General features: G+C 35.5%; 1 protein-coding gene across 1 annotated transcript in view; it reads left to right on the top strand.

Moving 5' to 3' along the window:
- LOC108550659 (zygotic gap protein knirps) overlaps positions 1 to 15,009 on the top strand; it is a 75,444-nt gene extending 60,435 nt beyond the window's left edge. The window contains exon 3 of the mRNA XM_017904484.1: positions 12,765 to 15,009. Coding sequence (XP_017759973.1) covers positions 12,765 to 13,958 — 1,194 coding nt within the window. The 3' untranslated portion in view covers positions 13,959 to 15,009. The remainder of the gene's footprint in view (positions 1 to 12,764) is intronic.
- The last annotated feature ends 1,052 nt before the right edge of the window (positions 15,010 to 16,061 follow it).

The raw sequence follows: 16,061 nt of genomic DNA, 5'->3' as shown, positions 1-16,061 counted from the left end.
TAGAAATATCGGATATACTCTGAAAATTTGCTCTAGGAATCTTCGGCAATTATTAGAATAATTTGTAGATACTAATAAATAATAATTAAACTATGCTTCATAAATTATTAAAAAATAGAAATATCGGATGTGTTCCTTAATTTTACTCTAGAAATCTTCGGTAATTATTAGAATAATTTGTAGATACTAATTAATAACAATTTTCGAATAATAATTAAACTGTAATCCATAAATTATTAAAAACTAGAAATATCGGATATACTCTGAAAATTTGCTCTAGGAATCTTCGGCAATTATTAGAATAATTTGTAGATACTAATAAATAATAATTAAACTATGCTTCATAAATTATTAAAAAATAGAAATATCGGATGTGTTCCTTAATTTTACTCTAGAAATCTTCGGTAATTATTAGAATAATTTGTAGATACTAATTAATAACAATTTTCGAATAATAATTAAACTGTAATCCATAAATTATTAAAAACTAGAAATATCGGATATACTCTGAAAATTTGCTCTAGGAATCTTCGGCAATTATTAGAATAATTTGTAGATACTAATAAATAATAATTAAACTATGCTTCATAAATTATTAAAAAATAGAAATATCGGATGTGTTCCTTAATTTTACTCTAGAAATCTTCGGTAATTATTAGAATAATTTGTAGATACTAATTAATAACAATTTTCGAATAATAATTAAACTGTAATCCATAAATTATTAAAAACTAGAAATATCGGATATACTCTGAAAATTTGCTCTAGGAATCTTCGGCAATTATTAGAATAATTTGTAGATACTAATAAATAATAATTAAACTATGCTTCATAAATTATTAAAAAATAGAAATATCGGATGTGTTCCTTAATTTTACTCTAGAAATCTTCGGTAATTATTAGAATAATTTGTAGATACTAATTAATAACAATTTTCGAATAATAATTAAACTGTAATCCATAAATTATTAAAAACTAGAAATATCGGATATACTCTGAAAATTTGCTCTAGGAATCTTCGGCAATTATTAGAATAATTTGTAGATACTAATAAATAATAATTAAACTATGCTTCATAAATTATTAAAAAATAGAAATATCGGATGTGTTCCTTAATTTTACTCTAGAAATCTTCGGTAATTATTAGAATAATTTGTAGATACTAATTAATAACAATTTTCGAATAATAATTAAACTGTAATCCATAAATTATTAAAAACTAGAAATATCGGATATACTCTGAAAATTTGCTCTAGGAATCTTCGGCAATTATTAGAATAATTTGTAGATACTAATAAATAATAATTAAACTATGCTTCATAAATTATTAAAAAATAGAAATATCGGATGTGTTCCTTAATTTTACTCTAGAAATCTTCGGTAATTATTAGAATAATTTGTAGATACTAATTAATAACAATTTTCGAATAATAATTAAACTGTAATCCATAAATTATTAAAAACTAGAAATATCGGATATACTCTGAAAATTTGCTCTAGGAATCTTCGGCAATTATTAGAATAATTTGTAGATACTAATAAATAATAATTAAACTATGCTTCATAAATTATTAAAAAATAGAAATATCGGATGTGTTCCTTAATTTTACTCTAGAAATCTTCGGTAATTATTAGAATAATTTGTAGATACTAATTAATAACAATTTTCGAATAATAATTAAACTGTAATCCATAAATTATTAAAAACTAGAAATATCGGATATACTCTGAAAATTTGCTCTAGGAATCTTCGGCAATTATTAGAATAATTTGTAGATACTAATAAATAATAATTAAACTATGCTTCATAAATTATTAAAAAATAGAAATATCGGATGTGTTCCTTAATTTTACTCTAGAAATCTTCGGTAATTATTAGAATAATTTGTAGATACTAATTAATAACAATTTTCGAATAATAATTAAACTGTAATCCATAAATTATTAAAAACTAGAAATATCGGATATACTCTGAAAATTTGCTCTAGGAATCTTCGGCAATTATTAGAATAATTTGTAGATACTAATAAATAATAATTAAACTATGCTTCATAAATTATTAAAAAATAGAAATATCGGATGTGTTCCTTAATTTTACTCTAGAAATCTTCGGTAATTATTAGAATAATTTGTAGATACTAATTAATAACAATTTTCGAATAATAATTAAACTGTAATCCATAAATTATTAAAAACTAGAAATATCGGATATACTCTGAAAATTTGCTCTAGGAATCTTCGGCAATTATTAGAATAATTTGTAGATACTAATAAATAATAATTAAACTATGCTTCATAAATTATTAAAAAATAGAAATATCGGATGTGTTCCTTAATTTTACTCTAGAAATCTTCGGTAATTATTAGAATAATTTGTAGATACTAATTAATAACAATTTTCGAATAATAATTAAACTGTAATCCATAAATTATTAAAAACTAGAAATATCGGATATACTCTGAAAATTTGCTCTAGGAATCTTCGGCAATTATTAGAATAATTTGTAGATACTAATAAATAATAATTAAACTATGCTTCATAAATTATTAAAAAATAGAAATATCGGATGTGTTCCTTAATTTTACTCTAGAAATCTTCGGTAATTATTAGAATAATTTGTAGATACTAATTAATAACAATTTTCGAATAATAATTAAACTGTAATCCATAAATTATTAAAAACTAGAAATATCGGATATACTCTGAAAATTTGCTCTAGGAATCTTCGGCAATTATTAGAATAATTTGTAGATACTAATAAATAATAATTAAACTATGCTTCATAAATTATTAAAAAATAGAAATATCGGATGTGTTCCTTAATTTTACTCTAGAAATCTTCGGTAATTATTAGAATAATTTGTAGATACTAATTAATAACAATTTTCGAATAATAATTAAACTGTAATCCATAAATTATTAAAAACTAGAAATATCGGATATACTCTGAAAATTTGCTCTAGGAATCTTCGGCAATTATTAGAATAATTTGTAGATACTAATAAATAATAATTAAACTATGCTTCATAAATTATTAAAAAATAGAAATATCGGATGTGTTCCTTAATTTTACTCTAGAAATCTTCGGTAATTATTAGAATAATTTGTAGATACTAATTAATAACAATTTTCGAATAATAATTAAACTGTAATCCATAAATTATTAAAAACTAGAAATATCGGATATACTCTGAAAATTTGCTCTAGGAATCTTCGGCAATTATTAGAATAATTTGTAGATACTAATAAATAATAATTAAACTATGCTTCATAAATTATTAAAAAATAGAAATATCGGATGTGTTCCTTAATTTTACTCTAGAAATCTTCGGTAATTATTAGAATAATTTGTAGATACTAATTAATAACAATTTTCGAATAATAATTAAACTGTAATCCATAAATTATTAAAAACTAGAAATATCGGATATACTCTGAAAATTTGCTCTAGGAATCTTCGGCAATTATTAGAATAATTTGTAGATACTAATAAATAATAATTAAACTATGCTTCATAAATTATTAAAAAATAGAAATATCGGATGTGTTCCTTAATTTTACTCTAGAAATCTTCGGTAATTATTAGAATAATTTGTAGATACTAATTAATAACAATTTTCGAATAATAATTAAACTGTAATCCATAAATTATTAAAAACTAGAAATATCGGATATACTCTGAAAATTTGCTCTAGGAATCTTCGGCAATTATTAGAATAATTTGTAGATACTAATAAATAATAATTAAACTATGCTTCATAAATTATTAAAAAATAGAAATATCGGATGTGTTCCTTAATTTTACTCTAGAAATCTTCGGTAATTATTAGAATAATTTGTAGATACTAATTAATAACAATTTTCGAATAATAATTAAACTGTAATCCATAAATTATTAAAAACTAGAAATATCGGATATACTCTGAAAATTTGCTCTAGGAATCTTCGGCAATTATTAGAATAATTTGTAGATACTAATAAATAATAATTAAACTATGCTTCATAAATTATTAAAAAATAGAAATATCGGATGTGTTCCTTAATTTTACTCTAGAAATCTTCGGTAATTATTAGAATAATTTGTAGATACTAATTAATAACAATTTTCGAATAATAATTAAACTGTAATCCATAAATTATTAAAAACTAGAAATATCGGATATACTCTGAAAATTTGCTCTAGGAATCTTCGGCAATTATTAGAATAATTTGTAGATACTAATAAATAATAATTAAACTATGCTTCATAAATTATTAAAAAATAGAAATATCGGATGTGTTCCTTAATTTTACTCTAGAAATCTTCGGTAATTATTAGAATAATTTGTAGATACTAATTAATAACAATTTTCGAATAATAATTAAACTGTAATCCATAAATTATTAAAAACTAGAAATATCGGATATACTCTGAAAATTTGCTCTAGGAATCTTCGGCAATTATTAGAATAATTTGTAGATACTAATAAATAATAATTAAACTATGCTTCATAAATTATTAAAAAATAGAAATATCGGATGTGTTCCTTAATTTTACTCTAGAAATCTTCGGTAATTATTAGAATAATTTGTAGATACTAATTAATAACAATTTTCGAATAATAATTAAACTGTAATCCATAAATTATTAAAAACTAGAAATATCGGATATACTCTGAAAATTTGCTCTAGGAATCTTCGGCAATTATTAGAATAATTTGTAGATACTAATAAATAATAATTAAACTATGCTTCATAAATTATTAAAAAATAGAAATATCGGATGTGTTCCTTAATTTTACTCTAGAAATCTTCGGTAATTATTAGAATAATTTGTAGATACTAATTAATAACAATTTTCGAATAATAATTAAACTGTAATCCATAAATTATTAAAAACTAGAAATATCGGATATACTCTGAAAATTTGCTCTAGGAATCTTCGGCAATTATTAGAATAATTTGTAGATACTAATAAATAATAATTAAACTATGCTTCATAAATTATTAAAAAATAGAAATATCGGATGTGTTCCTTAATTTTACTCTAGAAATCTTCGGTAATTATTAGAATAATTTGTAGATACTAATTAATAACAATTTTCGAATAATAATTAAACTGTAATCCATAAATTATTAAAAACTAGAAATATCGGATATACTCTGAAAATTTGCTCTAGGAATCTTCGGCAATTATTAGAATAATTTGTAGATACTAATAAATAATAATTAAACTATGCTTCATAAATTATTAAAAAATAGAAATATCGGATGTGTTCCTTAATTTTACTCTAGAAATCTTCGGTAATTATTAGAATAATTTGTAGATACTAATTAATAACAATTTTCGAATAATAATTAAACTGTAATCCATAAATTATTAAAAACTAGAAATATCGGATATACTCTGAAAATTTGCTCTAGGAATCTTCGGCAATTATTAGAATAATTTGTAGATACTAATAAATAATAATTAAACTATGCTTCATAAATTATTAAAAAATAGAAATATCGGATGTGTTCCTTAATTTTACTCTAGAAATCTTCGGTAATTATTAGAATAATTTGTAGATACTAATTAATAACAATTTTCGAATAATAATTAAACTGTAATCCATAAATTATTAAAAACTAGAAATATCGGATATACTCTGAAAATTTGCTCTAGGAATCTTCGGCAATTATTAGAATAATTTGTAGATACTAATAAATAATAATTAAACTATGCTTCATAAATTATTAAAAAATAGAAATATCGGATGTGTTCCTTAATTTTACTCTAGAAATCTTCGGTAATTATTAGAATAATTTGTAGATACTAATTAATAACAATTTTCGAATAATAATTAAACTGTAATCCATAAATTATTAAAAACTAGAAATATCGGATATACTCTGAAAATTTGCTCTAGGAATCTTCGGCAATTATTAGAATAATTTGTAGATACTAATAAATAATAATTAAACTATGCTTCATAAATTATTAAAAAATAGAAATATCGGATGTGTTCCTTAATTTTACTCTAGAAATCTTCGGTAATTATTAGAATAATTTGTAGATACTAATTAATAACAATTTTCGAATAATAATTAAACTGTAATCCATAAATTATTAAAAACTAGAAATATCGGATATACTCTGAAAATTTGCTCTAGGAATCTTCGGCAATTATTAGAATAATTTGTAGATACTAATAAATAATAATTAAACTATGCTTCATAAATTATTAAAAAATAGAAATATCGGATGTGTTCCTTAATTTTACTCTAGAAATCTTCGGTAATTATTAGAATAATTTGTAGATACTAATTAATAACAATTTTCGAATAATAATTAAACTGTAATCCATAAATTATTAAAAACTAGAAATATCGGATATACTCTGAAAATTTGCTCTAGGAATCTTCGGCAATTATTAGAATAATTTGTAGATACTAATAAATAATAATTAAACTATGCTTCATAAATTATTAAAAAATAGAAATATCGGATGTGTTCCTTAATTTTACTCTAGAAATCTTCGGTAATTATTAGAATAATTTGTAGATACTAATTAATAACAATTTTCGAATAATAATTAAACTGTAATCCATAAATTATTAAAAACTAGAAATATCGGATATACTCTGAAAATTTGCTCTAGGAATCTTCGGCAATTATTAGAATAATTTGTAGATACTAATAAATAATAATTAAACTATGCTTCATAAATTATTAAAAAATAGAAATATCGGATGTGTTCCTTAATTTTACTCTAGAAATCTTCGGTAATTATTAGAATAATTTGTAGATACTAATTAATAACAATTTTCGAATAATAATTAAACTGTAATCCATAAATTATTAAAAACTAGAAATATCGGATATACTCTGAAAATTTGCTCTAGGAATCTTCGGCAATTATTAGAATAATTTGTAGATACTAATAAATAATAATTAAACTATGCTTCATAAATTATTAAAAAATAGAAATATCGGATGTGTTCCTTAATTTTACTCTAGAAATCTTCGGTAATTATTAGAATAATTTGTAGATACTAATTAATAACAATTTTCGAATAATAATTAAACTGTAATCCATAAATTATTAAAAACTAGAAATATCGGATATACTCTGAAAATTTGCTCTAGGAATCTTCGGCAATTATTAGAATAATTTGTAGATACTAATAAATAATAATTAAACTATGCTTCATAAATTATTAAAAAATAGAAATATCGGATGTGTTCCTTAATTTTGCTCTAGAAATCTTCGGTAATTATTAGAATAATTTGTAGATACTAATTAATAACAATTTTCGAATAATAATTAAACTGTAATCCATAAATTATTAAAAACTAGAAATATCGGATATACTCTGAAAATTTGCTCTAGGAATCTTCAGCAATTATTAGAATAATTTGTAGATACTAATAAATAATAATTAAACTATGCTTCATAAATTATTAAAAAATAGAAATATCGGATGTGTTCCTTAATTTTGCTCTAGAAGTCTTCGGTAATTATTAAAATAATTTGTAGCTACTAATTAAAAACAATTTTCGAGTAATAATTAAATTATGTTCCATAAATGATTAAAAAACAGAAATATCGGATATACTCTGAAAATTTGCTGTAGGAATATCTGTGTTTACCTAATACCCAGATACTAAATTTATACAAATTACACAGGCAAATGGTAGAAACGAAATAACAGGAATAAACGGACAACCATGGCGAATCTGCGCTTACTCGATCGACATTCACGTCGACCACACCGCGCATAAAATCCGGAGTCGTCGAAAACTCATTGTCCCGACTGACCACGAAGCCATATACACGTTTCCCGACCCCATTCTACGTACGACCTCTTGCATTTTTCATCGGCGATTTGTTAAGCTTTCCCGCGCTCTGCGGGCCGTTCACGATCACGGACAAACGGTTTCCCTGGCGGCGTTTCTATATGGCGTTACAAATCGGGCCGGGATTCCGGGCGTGCCGGCTGATTTGCGCTAATCTCGGCCTGTACATGACGGATTTGTCGCGGTCGACCCTAAATGGCGCGCAACGACTGCCGGAGAACTTTTTCTTCGCCGATTCCGATTTTCTGGCGTCCACGGTACGTGATTCGCGACCGGTCCAGGACCCGGGCACGGAGCAAAGAACACTTGGAAACACCGCGAACCACGCGTAAGCATGTTGCGCTATTCTCGCGAATCCCGTTGTCCCCCTTGTACCACAGCTGGCCACGCGCAGGGCACAGCTGACTGAGATCCAGCACGAAACGCGCCCTCTAATCCCTCGTCTTTCTACCGAATGAACGATCGTTGGGATTTTGGGATGTAGGTTGTGGCAGCTGTGAGAACGAGGTCGTTCTACTTTCTGGCCGGGTCAAAATCTTCGATGGCGTTCGTATTTTACAGGTGGAGTTCGGAGGATGCCATCGGGGGACGGTTGGATCTCGAACTCTTGTAAACGGAGAAGCGGTCTTTGGAAGAAATAGGCTGGACGTTGCTCGCGGGCCTGTAATAATAACTGATATATGCAGCAGTTCCACTGCAAGTGTTTTAGAGCTAATGCTCGCATGCCGCAGCTGAAACTTTCATTATTGTTCCGCGTGGTTTCTACGTATTTACAGCCGATGTTTCGCAATCTTGATAATTTCATCGTCGCTAACGAAAGTTTATAGCTTCGATAAATTTTCGAATTTCCTTTTAGAAAGAATCGAATCTCTGCGATTAACCTGGGATCTTTAATTCGTTATCGAAATCTCCATCTATGGAAGATAAGTACGTCTTAACTCTTTGGGGCACGCTGGGATTAACCCACCTTCTTGATGCACCGTAATGCATGGTGTGACATTTTTAATCCCACATCGAAATATCGTAATTGGTTTATATTTCGTTTTATTTACGTAAAGCAGTTGGTAATACCTTCGACGAATATTATTGTTGAGGTTATGAGAGAATTTTTGACACTGTGCCCTTCGTATCAGTTTATTTATTGAATATCTTCGCCATTCGTACTTTGAACTATCCGTCGAAGTGTTCACTTCAGGATGTAGATAAGAATTAGGGGACCAGGATGAGCTTCAATCGCATACCCTTTCTCATCATTCTAGTTTTGTCTCTCCCTGCGTACAGTTAGAATACCGAAGATATACAGTCGGCCGCACAAGTATTCGTCCATTTATCGCTATCGGTGTATGTATAGGGAAAAGAAAGTAAAGGTACACGTAAAATTAAAATAAAAAGTATAGAAAATAATCTATATTATTAACACTATGCTGCACGTCTAATTGGGATTCTTTTGTTTGGCGCCAGTAGGACCGACACCATTTGCCCATGACACCAACGCGATGTCATCGGACGGCATAGTGTTAATACAAAGTGTCAGCTTGTTTTTTTTTACTAATAAAAATTATTTCCTATATTTTTAATTTCAATTTTACGTGCACCTTTACTTTCTTTTTCCCTGTACATACGCTGACAGTGATAGGTGGAATACTTATGCGGCCGACTGTACCTTCCTAAGAATAGAGTAAAGATAATTATAAAGAACGATAGTTATTTCTTTCCACCTATAATCCCAATACCATCCAACTTGCATTACCGCGATAAGATAAATCAAACTCTCTACCAATTTGCATAACGATATTTACTCCATCTTCGTCTGCACCGTGCGTTCTACGCCACTGCGTGCATCACCGCGAGGCTGATGCACCAAATTCCGTGTGTTCCGACGAGCAATTACCCATCCGTAAACTTCGTGATAGCGCTGAACAGCCTGCGTTTCGTAGGCGGAAGCGATAGGATACCCAGGCCAAGCCGTGTTCTCGCGTGCACACGATGACACCGTGACCTCTTTCACACAGTCACGGTGACAGCCAAGGATCATCTGGCGTACGGGAGCCTTTTCGAGCTGGCGCGCGAGTCTGGTCTAAGATCGAGAGATTACAGCCCGAGGTACCGCTGGTCCGTTTTCATCTCGCGATCATTACCACTTTGTCGAGCGCACGCCGTTGTTCCTGTACCCTGGCGATTAATCAACGCCATCGACCTGCCTCCTTGACACTGGAATCCTTCGATTCCGCGTTTCTCCTCGTCTGCAGGGGACCCTGTGTTCGACTCGTGTACTTCCACGTCGGGTCTGTCGCAACCTCGCGAAGAAGAAACGAGAAAGCTTCCTTGGCCGGGGAGAGTATGCGAGATTATCGGTAGCCGCGTGATTCATTGATGACACGCTCGGGTAATCTGGACGCATTATCGAAGTTCGAATGTGGGCCACGGATCGATACTCACCGACACTTCCAGCGGACCATTCGTTGATCCCATTTGGATCTGGTACCGCTATCCGAGCTTTTGGCTTTTCGAACCGTTACCGAGACGCCCACGTGGTTGCGTCAGGTGGAGCCCAGAATTCGAGCGTTTCCGGTTCTCCGTGGGACACGAGTGCTTTGGTTAGGGCCTCCGTGTTTGTTCTACCGTGAACGATGTGGGATGATGTTTGAGGTACAATTATATTAAATTTCGAAACGAAATTAGATTACGTTTAACCCTTTTAGTGCCAACGACGATATATCGTTGCTTATGCCATGGTGCCTTATCCTTCTCAGTGCGAGAAAACTCTGTCTGACAATAAATTTCTAAAACATTATAAACGGTCTAATTTCATTGCAAAAGAATTTAAAAAATTGTTTTCAGGTTTAATTTTTTGTCATATTCTGTGCTAGTTGGTGCCAAGACTGTGTATCCGCTGGATAAGGTGGATAAGGTGGAAACTCGATATTGGTTATTTTATTAAAAATTATTTGAAATGTAATGCTTGTACTTCTTACTACGTGACTTACATAAAACTGTGATGAGATGATTATTTTTATTTTTATTATTATATTGTTTGTAGAAGAGAAACTTGCTTCAATGTTTCTCATCGTGTTCTATATCGACGTTATCCGTATGATTTTCAATAAATCTCGAGATACAATTGGTATTACATTATTCTCACTTTCTTCCGTGACATGTTGCATTTTGAATTTTTTAAATATCATTCTTAGTTTGGTTTTTATAAGCTTTTTCCAAATTCGTGAAATAGGCACTCATTTTTCGCTTGGCACTAAAAGGGTTGAGACTACTTATGCTCATAAGGATGTCAAAACAACACTGAATGGAAAGAATTACTGCTTATCGCATGTGGCAGGAAACAGCGCAATGGCGCTTCTTGGCAGTTTTTATCGGGGGATAAAACAAGAGCAAAAGCGCTCCTTTACATTTTTTGACAGGGAAACAGGAAAGACTCGTGGCACTCAAATGGTTGACACGTTGAGCCGGCACTTGGACGATATTTGAGACGAATGACAATGACAGACAGCCACAAATTTGACAGAAAAGTCATCACTTTTTATAATACGTGCAACACTAAACCATATTTTTGTTTAGAGTGTTTTAATAAATATCATTAACATTATTACATTTATTTTTTAACTTTGACACTGTTGGTCCCCAGGGACTAACACTGGCCTAACGAAGAGTTCACCGTCGGTCCTCAGGGACCGATGCCGAAGAAACGAAAAGTTCACTATCGGTTCCCAGAGAATGACGCCGGACTCGACGTGGTAAATACATTTCTGTATAAATTGATGTGGCAGCGAGGCTTGACAGGGAACTGAAGACTGTCACATTCTTAACGCCACTGAAAAAGGAAAGGATTAAATAAAACCCGGTACCGATGTTGATCTAGGCTACACACTCATCGCCATTGCACTTCAACAACAATACTAATAAATAAATCAATAAAGGGCACAAATTGACCAATATGCCAAATACCTAGAAATTCTGTAGCTCGTTGTTAAATATAAGAGTCTATCGACGAAATAAATTTCCAATGGACACCAATCTAATATCGTGAGTGAAAACTGGTTTGGAATAGTGATCCATGTACTATTCTATAAAATAGAAAACGCGTGGAAGACACGGGGAAGGCTTGCCCGGCGCACAAAAGACACTCGATTAGCGACTAGTCGAGAGCTCGAAGCAAGCCTCGAGACAGAGGGGTCGCCGCGTCGTAAATTAGTTCACGATGCGCCGCTTTCGAGGCGGTTTTATCGTCGGCCGACAGGCGTTTAACTTTACGAGCAGCCGCGCCGCGTACAACGCTCCATCTTCCGCGCCACCCTGTCCACCCTCTCGCGGATCCGGCCTCCGTCGCTCCACCATCCGCTCCTAGACGGAGCCATGCTAATTCCTGTGACACGCGTAACATTAAGCTCTGACGTTTAATCCGCGCGTGAGCCGAACGAGTTTCGCCGACCCATTGTATGACGACTGGACCAACGTAACTCTTCCATGATGAACATCGCGTAGAAATTAGTCGAATGACTTATCCCCTTTTATCCCGACCTTCCAATAGTATCCCTGTTCAAGGCAGAGCCTTCTAGACAGACTTACTGACGAGTCCACTAGTTGGCCCGGGACGAAACGTATCCCTTCCTTTTTCTTTTGATTCTTCTAGCACCACCGTCATCCAAGGATACCTGTGATAAGCTAACTTTAACTATCGTGGGGGGAGAACCCTCTGTAATTGTCTCATTCGTGTCAATCCTTGCACGAGGTCATTTGTTCGTTCGCGTGCAGTTCCCTAGCTTCGACCATAGCATCCTAACAAAGTCTAAGAATGTCTTATGCGAATTTAGAATAAATTTAAAAATTGCGTTAGTGTGGTTTTAGATCACCGATCCTCGAGCTCTTCATCACCCCATCCGGGATCATCTTCATATCTCACCGTCCTCTTTCTTCTTCTGTTCACAGTCATTCTTCGGCAGAACGTACAACAACCCAGCGAGTATATCAGAATGCAAGAACGGCGGGGTGTGCGTGATCAACAAGAAGAACCGCACAGCGTGCAAGGCGTGTCGCCTGCGAAAGTGTCTGATGGTCGGAATGTCGAAGTCCGGCTCGCGGTACGGACGCCGCTCGAACTGGTTCAAGATCCACTGCCTCCTTCAGGAGCAGACAAACGGAAATCAGAACGTGACGCCGGGAGCTGGCTCTCCGTTCGCACCCGGCTTCCTGCCAGGCTTCTTGCCCCAGGCTCAAGGCCAGCAAGGTAGCGGAGTGTACAAGGACGGGAAGGATCGTGCTTCACCTAGTCAGGAGGATCTAGCCCTTCATTCGCATCTGTTGCACATGGCGATGTTCAAGCAGGAGCGCGAGAGAGGGAACAAATCGCCGCACCCGGACGACGTCGCGCTTCAGAACCAACTTCGTCTGCTGGCCTGGCAGAAGGAGCGCGAGAGGGTCGGAGGCAATCCTCAACAGCCACCGGGAACCCCACCCAGGGACACGACCCCGCCTCCCTTTTACAAACAGCAACAGCAACAGCATCCGGGTTCTCCGATGTTCCCGATGAACTTCGCTCAAAAGGACGGCGTCTGCGTGCCGACTAGTCCGTCAGACGTGTTCCGGCCGTTCCTTCCGGTCTACAAGAGGACAGCCGACACTCCGAGCGACAGTGGAGCGTCCTCCGTGGACGGTGGCGACGGCCAGGACACCGAGTCCAGGAGTAACTCCGGACTGAGCTACTTCAAGAACAGCGCTGCGTCACCGACACTGTCGGAACGCGACTTCCCGGCCAGGAAGATCAACGCCACCGTCACTCTCACCACGGGGTACCACCCTCACCAGAGTCTAGCCCTAGTGTACCCTCCGGAAAGTCTGGTCACGCCAGCGGCGTCGCAGCACTCGCCCAGGGGTGGCGATCTACTCCTGGTCAGTCCCAGCCCCGGTGGCCTAGCCGTGGAGCAGTACGAACCCATCGACCTGAGCGTCAGGTCGAGCAGAAGCTCCCCGCGGCCGAGTCAGTCCTCGGAGGAGGACAACAGGTCGAACGACAACGACTGCGACCGCGACAGCCCCGCGAAAGAGGAGTCCACGACGAAGAGCAAGCCTCTGGACCTGACGCTAGGCGTGAAGAGGCCAGCGGAGCTACCCATGTCGTTGTGAAGCGTCTGACGACCTCGACAGGCCCGCGACGGGCTGGTCCCGAGTCCTTGCAGGCGCACTCTGGGTGCTGCCGAGTCCTCCTTGGAGGGATTGAACGGTGGAGAGTAATATGGGTGTCAGGAACGACGAACCGCGGACCAGTGTCGGTTCTCCAAAATGGAGGCGTGAGAGACGCAGGACGAAGACGGTGAAACTGAAAGGGAACGGGGAATGGACGCGGACGAGGAAAATGGTTGTCCGAGTTGTGTTCCACGGTGGATCACGCGTCACTGGGAGGACGAATCGTTAGAAAATGGCGGCGCAGTCCGCCACGGAAATGTGTTCAAATTTGTACATAGGTGCCACCGATCCGATCCGGGAGACGAGAGATTAATTTATTTGCGACCGAGTATCGTCGATTGCGTACCGCTCTTTAATCCTTCGCGTGTCACGCGCGTGCGGCAGGGGAAAGAGAAGAAATAGGAGAGGACGAAGTAGGAAGTCGCTGTATAAAGAAGAGTCGCGGATATACCGGCCAGTAGTGGAGTGCCTTAATATAATATATTTATATGAAATATTCTATATTGTATATGTATGTATACTTGGAACGGACCGCTTTAGGATCATATCTTTCGTTGTACGCGCGATCCGTCGTGGATCGCGTTGTTCTTCGTGTTGTCATATTTAGCGAGGCGTACGGGCGCGGGGGAGAGTGGAGAGAAGACGATCGGGAACGATCGCATCCGCGACCCTGTCACGACGAGAGGCCAGTTAATAAAAGTGAACGAGAGAAGTGACGTCACGTCGGTGTATAAAACAAACGTGCATCTTGTAAATAAGCACGGGGTGGGGGAAGGAAAAAAAATTGTGCGTGTAACCGATAGAGGGGAGACTCTCCTGCGAATCAGAGTATCGCTTCTATGCTTCCGCTTGATGTACGGACCTCTCGATTGGCGTTACGAACCAACTCATGTTCTCTTCTTCCGACTCTTTTTATCCGTTTTCCTCCATTTTTTTTTTTTTTTTTTTTTTTTTTTTTTTGTACATAATAGCATGTAAACGGTGAACACAAGCGGCCAGTACCTAAACGTAACGCGAAAAATTAAATATTTTTGTTTAATCTATGAAACGAGCCTCTGTGTGTGGTTTCTTCCAAAGCCCAGTCTTCCACGATTAGATAGCGTGTAACGGCCTTCTAATCGTGCTTCAATTATCCTCGTTCCGAGATTTATCTTCCACTACCATCGCTCCAAATGCATAACAATGTCGCAATTAGCATCTTCCTATCTACTAATGTATCTCGCCACTTGTACCTGACGTTACAACTTCTCACACTCCCTGTCTTCGCCAACGAATGAACTCGCAACCCGCTGTTCGATCGAATTAAATCGAATTAAATCGAATTAAAAATAAACGTCGAACGAAATTCCATGTCTCCTCTGACTGTCGTCTACTTCCATCGATCCTTCGCTCGCGATACCTAAACGATATTCGATCGCTGGCTATGACAGCGCAGCGAGCAACTCGCGATTTATATTCGAAGAATTCGCGCCAAAGCTTGTCGCGAGCGACTCGCGTGACTGTCGATAGCGCGAGTGAAAGGAGAAATAACGAGAGCTGGAGGTGCCGAAAGAGAATAACGAGGCGCGATGGAAATCGGGCGACGAAAGTTAAGGATCATCGGTTAGATCGCGGTCTGGAGTCAAGACGCTGCCAACCGGGTGTACACAGCGCGCCGCGGCCGCCATTAATCAATTGCAGCAGGAAGCGCGAGAGCGTTGCAAAATCGTCGAGTTACGGATACCTGCCCACGCGGCTGACCTTGCCAGGTCGAACGTTCCTTCCACGTCCGGATCGCACGCGATCGTCGCCGCTACCTTCTCGCGTCCGTGTCCCTCTTCTGCGCCGTCGCTCCGCTCCACGTGACGCGTCCTCTTCGCGCCGATCATCGATGCTAATCGAACGTGCCTCCGTACACACGTTCGCGATAATCGCTTTACGTAACGCGAAAGACAGAAAGGCTAGACAAAGTTGCGCGAGAAGTCTGCGCGAATTTTCGCAAAGTCCGCCAAGATTTCCCATGGAACCAAACTAATTTTTACGATCTTGATATCATGGCTATTT

The sequence above is a fragment of the Eufriesea mexicana genome, unplaced genomic scaffold (genome assembly GCF_001483705.2).
Source record: "Eufriesea mexicana isolate 0111107269 unplaced genomic scaffold, ASM148370v2 scaffold47447484, whole genome shotgun sequence".
Classification (NCBI taxonomy): Eukaryota; Metazoa; Arthropoda; class Insecta; order Hymenoptera; family Apidae; genus Eufriesea; species Eufriesea mexicana.
The sequence above is the reverse complement of the archived record's forward strand: the minus strand, read 5'-3'. Positions and strand labels throughout refer to the sequence as shown.